This window comes from Physeter macrocephalus, chromosome 19 (assembly GCF_002837175.3).
Source record: "Physeter macrocephalus isolate SW-GA chromosome 19, ASM283717v5, whole genome shotgun sequence".
Lineage (NCBI taxonomy): Eukaryota > Metazoa > Chordata > Mammalia > Artiodactyla > Physeteridae > Physeter > Physeter macrocephalus.
Window position 1 is genome coordinate 16,429,371 of NC_041232.1, and position 9,823 is coordinate 16,439,193.

General features: G+C 48.1%; 1 protein-coding gene across 4 annotated transcripts in view; it reads left to right on the forward strand.

Moving 5' to 3' along the window:
* Positions 1-407: 407 nt before the first annotated feature.
* Positions 408-9,823, forward strand: part of TMEM233 (transmembrane protein 233) — a 48,988-nt gene continuing 39,572 nt past the window's right edge. For 2 of the 4 annotated variants that reach the window (XR_003677178.2, XM_028480166.2), the window contains exon 1: positions 409-770. Coding sequence is in view for 2 of the 4 variants with exons in the window: in XM_028480166.2 (XP_028335967.1) it covers positions 585-770 (186 nt within the window). In the remaining 2 variants the exon portion in view is untranslated. Of the gene's footprint in view, positions 771-9,823 lie in introns of all 4 variants that reach the window. The other 2 variants (XR_003677179.2, XM_007121821.4) reach the window with 2 other exon arrangements.

Sequence of the window (9,823 nt, forward strand, 5' to 3'; positions counted from 1 at the left end):
GCTCAGTGTTCAGAGTCTTAGAAGAAGGAGGATGGGGCAGGGACGCAAATCCTTAAAGTCAAGAGGAAGTAATAAGTCTTTGGGCACCTCGGTAGGGTCGGATGGCCAACTGGATAGAGCTGTGTCGCCTGCTGTGACGCTGAATGTATTCAAATTGAGCTGCTTAAAAAGATGAGCTGGTCATCTTCAGCCTGTAGGTCAGCCAGTCTGCAACGTAGAGTCTTTGCTTTCCCTTCCCTGAGCCTCCTTTTACTCCGGGCCCTTAGGTGTGAGTCTGGGTGTCTGCCTGTTGGGCCCTGGGTGTGTCGTCAAGGAGTGCCTTCCCCCTGTTTCTCAGGCTGGCGGGCTCCCTGCCTCCTCCCCCACGCCCTCGCTCCCTCCCTCCCTCCCTCTCCTGCGGAGGCTCTTGGCCTGGGTCCCTGAGGCCAGGCGGGTGCGAGTGAAGGGCGCAGGAGGGGTGAGGTTACGTCTCCCTGGAGCCCCGCGCCGCTGGCTTTTCAGCGACTCGCCCGGAGCCTGCGGCCAGAGCCCCAGACCGCGCCGACTGCGCCCGCCTCCGCCTCCCTGCACCGTGCGCCTCGCCCATGTCTCAGTACGCGCCCAGCTCGGACTTCAAGAGGGCTTTGGACAGCAGCCCCGAGGCCAACACTGAGGATGACAAGACCGAGGAGGACGTGCCCATGCCCAAGAACTACCTGTGGCTCGCCATCGTCTCGTGTTTTTGCCCCGCGTACCCCATCAACATCGTGGCTTTAGTCTTCTCCATCATGGTGAGTGAACGAGGGCCCGGAGCAGCCAGGGAGGAGAGCCCCTCCTGGGGACGCTTCGCACTCTCCGCCCTCGGCCGCCCCCTTCCTCACGGCCCCGCGCGCCGGGGTGTTCTGCCCTCCGCAGCCCCTGCTCACCTTTCTCGGGCTCTCCGCACTCTCCCCGCAGCCATCAGCGCCGCCACCGCGCTCCCTGTGGCTCTCAGAGCCCGGGCCAAGCCTCCCCCGGGCCCGCTTTCCACTTCTTCCAGCAGCGCCCGTGGTGCATTTTCTCCGTCCCGGGGAGGTTCTTCCTTGGACTTGCCCGCTTCTCTGCCGGCCTCCTCCGACGTTCCTGGGCGCTCATCCGCTTCTTCTCCACCCGTTTTCTGGAGCCTCAAAGCGCGCCCCCCTCGCAGGCAGCAGCACACCGCGTCCCCTGCGCGCGCCGCCTCTGCGCCGCTCTTTGGCCCGCGGGCGCTCGGCCTCCCCGGCGCGCGGCACTGTCTCGGACTTTCAGCACGGAGTCCTTCCTTTGCCGCGCCCGGAGCGCCGCCTCCGCCACTCTCGGAGGGTCCCCCGGCGATCCCCGATGTCCCCTAGACCCCTGGTCCCACACTTCAGCACGCCCTCTCTGCGGCACCAGTTCCTTCGCACTTCGTCCTACGCCGGTTCCCTCTGCTTGGCTCTCTTCGGCCCCCTTTGACCCCGCTTTCCAATGAGCCCGCTCTCCAGGCCTTTCTTGGGCTACCCCTGTGCCCCTCTCACCAGCAGTGTGCGAGCTCACCTTTTACTCTTTCTGCCCCAGCGTGTCGTAGTCCCTCTCTCATTTCCTGCGCGGGGCCCTATCCCCGCCTCTCTTGGTGTCCCCCAAGGGCTCCCAGGCGCCCCTCCGCCGCCGGGTCTTACGCCCTGGGAGCTCCCGGGAATCCACTGGGGACTCCCGCGCCCCGTGCTGCTCCGCGCGCCCTTTGCGCTGGCCTCCGAGCTGCGTGCCGCTCTCTGAGCGTTCCAGCCCCCGCTTCCGAAGCTCGCCTCCACCGCCGTCTTCCGCCCAGGTGGGAGCTCCGTGCGAACCCCACCGGGAGGGCGAGGAGCGCCCGCGAGGTCCTAACCTTATTGACTGGAGCAGCTGGCCGGGCACTGTCCCGGGACAACCCTTGCAGTGAGCTCCCTCCCCCCCCGCCCCCCCAACCCACCTCGCCTGACCGAACTCTCCAGCCACCGACCCGGGAGAGTCCGGATTCAGCTCAGTAAAGATCAAGAGCCGCCGCCCCCCTCCCCCCTTCAAGCCCGCCCTCACTTGCCCGTGGGTGGTTCCGTATTCGCTTCGTGGGTACACACGAAGACCTCGTTTGCACGCGCAGCTTGCGCTCTCTCAGACCCCGTTTGTAGGCTATCAAGCGTTCAGCCGCTGAAGTTCTGACTGCCTGGGTTCAAATCCCAGTTCCACCACGTACTAGCTAGCTGTATGCATCTCTCTCAACGTCAGTCTCTTTGTCTGTAAAATGAGAATAATCAAAGCCATATGTCTTAGGGTTGTTGTATTAATGAGATAAAGTGTGACCCGCTTGGCACAGTGCCCAGCATGGTGGTGGTATCAGATCTTTACTCACTTGTCACTTGCTGAGGGCTTCTCTGATCGCTGTTTAAAATCAAACCCACCCCCCACAAGCTCTATTCTCCCTTCCCCGATAGTTTTTGCCCAAAGCACTCGTCTGCGTCTGATATATTATTTCACTTATTAACATGCTTACTGTGTGTGTCCCCTCGTTAGAACATAAGCTCTCTGAGGGCCGGGATATTTGCTTGTTGCTTGTTTTTTGTTGCTGTACCTTTACCTAGAAGAGAATCTGACAGGTGGTAGATGCCCAATAAATATTGCAAAATGAATGCCTGAATGAATGAATGCCTGAATGAATGAATGGTGTTAATGGGTCACAGTGTCTGTTTTACTCCTGCTGCTCTGTCCCGTACTGGAGCCCCGGAACCACCGTATCAGGTTCTTTTGGACCAACGGGCCAGTTTCCTCCTTTCCTCTCCCAAGATATCCGGTCTTGGGTTCTTTTGGTGTTTTGTGTTTTTTGGCAGCAAAGCAGGGGGAGGATGCAGCAGCCAAATTCTCCAGACAGCAGCAGACTCTCTGGCTGGTATTGGTGTCCACACTGTGTCCTGGTTTACTAATGAATCGCCAGCCGATTTACCCCTTTCCCAGTGCCAATGAGAAAACTGCCTGCAAAGGCTCCCCGCACCCCACATTCATCTGAGATGAGCTAAAACTCCAGCGGGTGGTGACAGGTTGGACACTAACGATGCTACTTGGTGTGTCCTGGGGGATAAGACTTATATGTGTTTTGAATAGAAACCTTATTCTGGTCCCCTCATCCCCATTCCGTCCACCAAGACTTTTTCACTAGATTAGAGCAAGAGACCATTCTCTTGTCAGAAAGTAGACACTGGAGTCAGAAAGTGGACTATGGCCAAGTTCCATACCCTTTCAAAGCCTTGGTTTCTTCACCTAGAAAATGAGAATGTAAAAGGTGTTTTAAGTGGAGGCAAAACTGTTGTAAGGATAAAACAATAAAAGCGTGTCAAGCCACCAGCTTTGTGCTAGGTACAGGCAATAATTGTCAGACAGATGGAGAGATTTGGAATCTGGAAACATCATATGCCATGTATGAAAACAAACAGAGCATCAAATTAATGAAATCCAAATTCTAAAAAGAGCTTCCTGCACCGTCCTCATTGCACTCCCTCTAAGGTACTGGAAGCTTTTTCCCTTCGAAACAGTGCAGATCCCGATTTGACAGGTTTCATAATAAAGACTCCAAAGTCCAAAGGATGAAGAGGAAGTGGAAGGGTGTGTAAGAGGAAGGTGGCCCACCAAATGCCAGGTGTGTTCTTTCCCTAGGGAGTCTTGTGATGTTCAGTCCTGACTCTTTTCAGATCTTACTCATCTGTAATTTGTGATAAATTGAGACACTAAATAGTGGTGCTCTTCCCCCTGGAAGCACTTGGAAATATTGGGGAGGATTTGTGTATCTCAGTGATTTGGGGCACTACTGCCATTTGGGGAGGGGCCAAGAGTATTAATACCCTACAGTGCTGGAGACTGTCGCCCGAATGAAGAACTGACCTACCCCAAGCATCAATAGCACCCCAGTCAATAAACACTGGGAGATGATGCAAACTGATATAAATATTGACAAGGCTCAATATAACTCGTTCCCAGACCTGTAAAAAGAGCCAGCAATCTCAAAACAATCAATATCTATGTATTAAACCAAGCCTGAGAAGCCTTCTATAAAATCACAGAGTTGAAGTAGGTGCTAGGGGATAATAAAACTACTTTGAAAAATATACATTTGAGAAGAGTGTTCTTCAAGCTGTGGGCATCTGTGATCTTCTAACCATCCCGTGCAGAGCTAATAGAGTCCTGGTTGTGAAGCAGTGTACCACCGATGAAAATCAGTACAATATGGTTTGTTGTATTGAAACACTGGTGGGTCAAGCATTGTCAGAGGCAGGGACACGAAAGTCTTTGCTTCCCCCAAGTACTGAAAGTCTGTTTGTCGCAGTGCACTTAACTGTACTCAATTTCAGGGACACATATCTCGAGAATTTCCCCCAGACTGGGCCATTGCTAGCCCATATTGCACTTGTGAATTTGAAAATGGCGCCCTTCCTCCGTACAGATGCAGCACGTGGCTTGGAAAGTAGAGCCCAGGGTGGTTTTCAGGCCTCATTCACTGTGCTCCCCGCTCATCCCTGGCTATCTCTGTTTATTCTGTCCGAAAGATAGAATGCTGGAGACAATCCACATGGCTTTTACCCTGGAGAAAGAATGTTTGTTCATCCTACAAATATTTATTGAGCACCTGTTATATGCCAGGCTCTATTCCAGGCATTGGTATACTCCTTTACCTCTATCAAGTGGTAAATAAGATCAGCAAGGTCTCTGCCCTCTGGAAGCAAAAAGGTTCCAGGCAAGTTGCAGGAGTGTTGGCAAATTTAACCTGTTGGTTTTGTAGCTGGAATTTGCTCCCTGGCTCAAGAGACTGGAAGTGAGTCCATGCCGAGCCTCCATTTTTTATGATGTTATGATACAGTCTTTTGCGTAGTTGAACCAATTCGGTCACTCTAAGTATGGATACAAAATAGCCAATGAGGGCTTCCCTGGTGGCGCAGTGATTGAGAATCCGCCTGCTGATGCAGGGGACATGGGTTCATGCCCAGGTCCGGGAAGATCCCACATGCCGCGGAGCGACTGGGCCCATGAGCCATGGTTACTGAGCCTGTGCGTCTGGAGCCTGTGCTCCGCAACGGGAGAGGCCACAACAGTGAGAGGCCCGCGTACCACCCAAAAAAAAAAAAAAAGGAAAGAAAAAAAACGTACCACCAAAAAAAAAAAAAAAAGGAAAGAAAAAAAAATAGCCAATGAGTTTTAATTAGGTGAATTATAAGCCTTCTTTCAACAGAACTTCTCCCTCACAACAACGGAATCTGTCTAGATACCGACCAGTGAGGTTCAAATCCTTTTGTGCTTTTTGCTACATTTGTGATTTCATGCAGCTGTCTCAATCTTTCTGGGGCTTGATTTTTCAGCCCTGTAAAATAAGGTTGTGACAGTACCAACTCAGGGGCTGTTGTGGAGATTAAACGATAAAAGTTAAATGGTTTCATGGCATTACCTAAAGCACAGCTAGAACTCATAAGTATTGATGATGATGAGCTCAGTAAGGATGATGATGCATGTATTTTAGGGATACAAGCCATTACCTTCTCCAGCAGCAGTAGCAGTTTTTCTATTTTTATTGAGACTAGCAAAATTTGATCAAAAATAAAAACAGTGACCAGTAAATGTGTCACTGCAATAAATAACTGCTGTGGTCTAAAGGTAAATATTAATTTCAGACATTCAAGATCTCAAAAAAAATCTGACATATACCTTTTCTCAGAAAGCTATGGGAGGATGTGCTCCCTGAATACAAGGAAGTAAATCAGGAAAGAGAAAGACACAGGATCCAGAAAATGGCTCCAGCACAGGAAAAAAAAGGCAAAGAGAAATCCTCAAAACAAGGCAACAGGTCTCATAAACCAGCAGAAGATGCAGTTGATAATGGATGATTGATCTGAAGCCATTGTCAAAATCCATTATCTGGACATGGGCTGGCACAGTAAGCCACAGTCCTGCCCAGAGCCTGACCACACCTGCTCTAGAAGACAGGGTCTGTGGTCAAAAAGAAAGTAAATATCCACAGGATGAAAGACAAACCAAACTGGGCGTTCTTTCTATCTGACCCAGGCTCTACCAGGGCTCATCCATCAATGCTGTGTTTCAGCTGGACTTCAGTAGGTTTAGAAGGGAGTTGTTTTTTGTGTACGTTTTTTGGGGGGTTTGGTGGTTTTTTGTTTGTTTGATTTGGGTTTTGTTGTTGTTGTTTTCAGTGACCAAGGCAGAACTTGGAAATAACAGATCTTGGTCCAGGTATCTGACCCAGGAGGCTTACATTGCTTACAAGTTGAAGCTATAAATATTGTAGCTCGTTGGGTCTCTCAGTGTGATTTCTCTCTTCCTTCTGTGGCTCTTTCCACATCATTGTCATGTGAGAAATAGGTTATTAGTATTATGGACACCTATGACTTATTTCTTATGAATTCCTGTGCTTGAAGCTCTGAAGAGGGTTAAGATTGTTTCAGATGTCAAAGACCTTGCCTGAATTGTGTCAGCTTTGTTGGAAAGCTCTATTATAAATACCCATAGATTTTATTTTTTAATAAATTTATTTATTTTATTTATTTATTTTTGGCTGTGTTGGCTCTTTGTTGCTGTGTGCGGGCTTTCTGTAGTTGCAGTGAGCAGGGGCTACTCTTTTTTTTTCACTCTTTTTTTTTCTGTGGTACGTGGGCCTCTCATTGTTGTGGCCTCTCCCGTTGCGGAGCACAGGCTCCGGACGCGCAGTCTCAGCGGCCATGGCTCACGGGCCCAGCCGCTCCGTGGCATGTGGGATCCTCCCGGACCGGGGCACGAACCCGTGTCCCCTGCATCGGCAGGCGGACTCTCAACCATTGCGCCACCAGGGAAGCCCAGGGGCTACTCTTCATTGCGGTGTACAGGTTTCTCACTGCGGTGGCTTGTCTTGTTGCAGAGCACAGAGTGTAGGCGCATGGGCTCAGTAGTTGTGGCTCGCGGGCTCTAGAGCGCGGGCTCAGTAGTTGTGGTGCATGGGCTTAGTTGCTCCGCGGCATGTGGGATCTTCCCGGACCAGAGCTCGAACCCGTGTCCCCTGCATTGGCAGGCGGATTCTTAACCACTGCGCCACCAGGGAAGCCCCAATACCCATAAATTTTAGATATGCACATCACCCAAGCCGCCCCTTGCCTGGAAGGCTACTTTCATAAGTTTCCCCAATATGTGGCAGAGGGTGGCCACTGACATTTGATATTTGGGAATATAGAGTTTAAACTGCTGTTAGGATCCTTTCAGTAGGGCCTTTCAATCTAATAAGTCCTAGATTATTAGAGGTACAAGACGTTGATCTGTGTGTTCCTGTAAAAGAAAACATTTTAAATGACATTTTAATTTACTGATAAAATTTTATAATGGCTTTGTTATAATATGGGAGATATAGATAAAACAAGATTGGCCACTGATGGATGGTTGTTGAAGCTGGGTTATGGGAACATGGAGTTTTGTTATATTATTCTGTTAATTTTTTAATATGTTTGAAAGTTTACATAATAAAATTTGTTGTTGTTGTTGTTAAGGAAAAAAGAAAGTCCCTCCCGAAGCTGTTAAACACTGCCCAGATAACAAAACAGCAGCTCTTAAATGAGTTGGCAAAACAGGCCATGGTTGAGGTGCAGTTTGTCATTAATTAATAAGCAAACTATGTCTGACTTGTAATAAATTTTTTGAACTTTTTATTTTATATTGGACTATAGCCAATTAACAATGTTGTGATAGTTTCAGGTGCACAGCAAAGGGACTCAGCCATACGTGTGCATGTATCCATTCTCCCCCAAACTCCCCACCCATCCAGGCTGCCACATAACATTGAGCAGAGTTCCCTGGGCTACACAGTAGGTCCTTGTTGGTTATCCATTTTAAATACAGCAGTGTGTACGTGTCAGTCCCAAACTCCCTGGCTATCCCTTCCCCCCATCCTTCCCCTCTGGAAACCGTAAGTCTGTTCTCATGAATCGTTCTCTATGTCTGTGAGTCTGTTTCTGATTTGTAAATAGGTTCCTTTGTACTATTTCTTTTTAGATTCTGCATATAGGAGACATCGTACGATATTTCTCATTCTCTGACTTGCTTCACTCAGTATCACAATCTCTAGGTCCACCCATGTTGCTGCAAATGGCATTATTTCATTCTTTTTAATGGCTGAGTAATAGTCCATTGTATATATCTACCACACCTTCTTTATCCATGACTTGTAATGCATTTTAACGATGACTTTGAAGGACACCTTCAACTAGTCCTCAAGAGAAGGCCAGGTAGGAGGGCTCATATCCTAGAACAGTGCTTCTCAAAATTTAGCCACTTGAAGCTCTTGTTAAAATGCAGATTTCACTCCTCTTTCAAAGCTCAGCTGGAAAGTCACCTCCTTCGTGAAGCCCTTCTTGATTGCCCTGTTGCCCTCACCCTAGGTTGTACCCACTATACTCTGAACAGATTTCTCTCAGAGTACCTTTCCTTCTCTGCACCAGTGTGTGTATGTGAGCCCCTTGCAGCTGCACTGTTAGCCCCAGGAACTTAGCACAGTGTTGAGCACATGGTTGGTAAGTAATGTATGTTTGATGAATGAATGGATGGATGGATGAATGAATGAATGAATGGCTCCAGAGACCGAAATTTGTTCCTACCTTTATCTCTGAGGATTACACTCCCTTCCCCTCTCTGTTCTGCGCTTCTGCCAAAACTTCTTTGGAAAATGTCCAGGAAACCCAGGCTAATGCCAAGCATTGCTGAGAAGTTAGCCAAGGCTTGGTTCCCAAGGATAGCTTTCCTGGCTCATCTGGAGCTCACCAGCACCGCACACACTGCAGGCCGGTGGGTCCGCCTTTGGAAATGGATTTCTGTGCTCAGCTAACACTCTTCAGTTCAAAGCTGCTCATCCAGAAGCATGATGCCTTCAGAGCAGGAGCCTGAATATATCTGAAATCTCCAGTTCTGCAAGTTCAGGAATTAAACCAGATTTTCCAAAACCATGCTTCTCAAACAACTGGTTCTGCCTGATATAAACAAGTTTTATCAAAAAAAAAAAAAGGGTAGGGAATACGGGGGAAAATTGAGAAGTCAAATGCTAAGTTAAACAAAAGTGAACTGTTTCCTTTCCTTGGAGGTCTTGTGAAGCCTTTGGCCAACCACTGTTTCTTTCCTGTGGCTCTTGGATGGAACAGTGTAGCACGGGACATTTACTAAGCCTGTTGCCTAGCGTCTTTTGATCCTCAAGCTAATATGCCACAGAACACACTTTGGGAAATACTGTTCTTAATGATACATTGGTTCTCACTTTTAATGAGTTGATCCATTGTTGATATTAGAGTAATAATGCAGGGTGTCTCATCCCTAACATTCTTGCCTAAAGACCCACCTCTCTACCTTTCTTCCAACACAGTTTTTTATTTTCCTGCTCAGATGTTGTGCTTTTATTTTTTTATTGACGTATAGTTGATCTACAGTGTTTCAGGTGTACAGCAAAGTGATTCAGCTTTATATGTATATTCTTTTTCGGATTCTTTTCCATTATAGTTTATTACAAGATATTGAATCTAGTTCCCTGTGCTATACAATAGGTCCTTGTTTATCTGTTTTATATATAGTAGTGTGTATCCGTTAAATCCAAATTCCCAATTTTTCCCTTCCCCCTCTTTTTCCCCTTTGGTAACCATAAGCTTGTTTTCTATGTCTGTGAGTCTATTTCTATTTCGTGAATAAGTTCATTTGTATCATTTTTTAAAAATTCTACACGTAAGTGATATATGATATTTGTCTTTCTCTGTCTGACTTCACTTAGTATGATAATCTCTAGGTCCATCCAAGTTGCTGCAAATGGCATTATTTCATT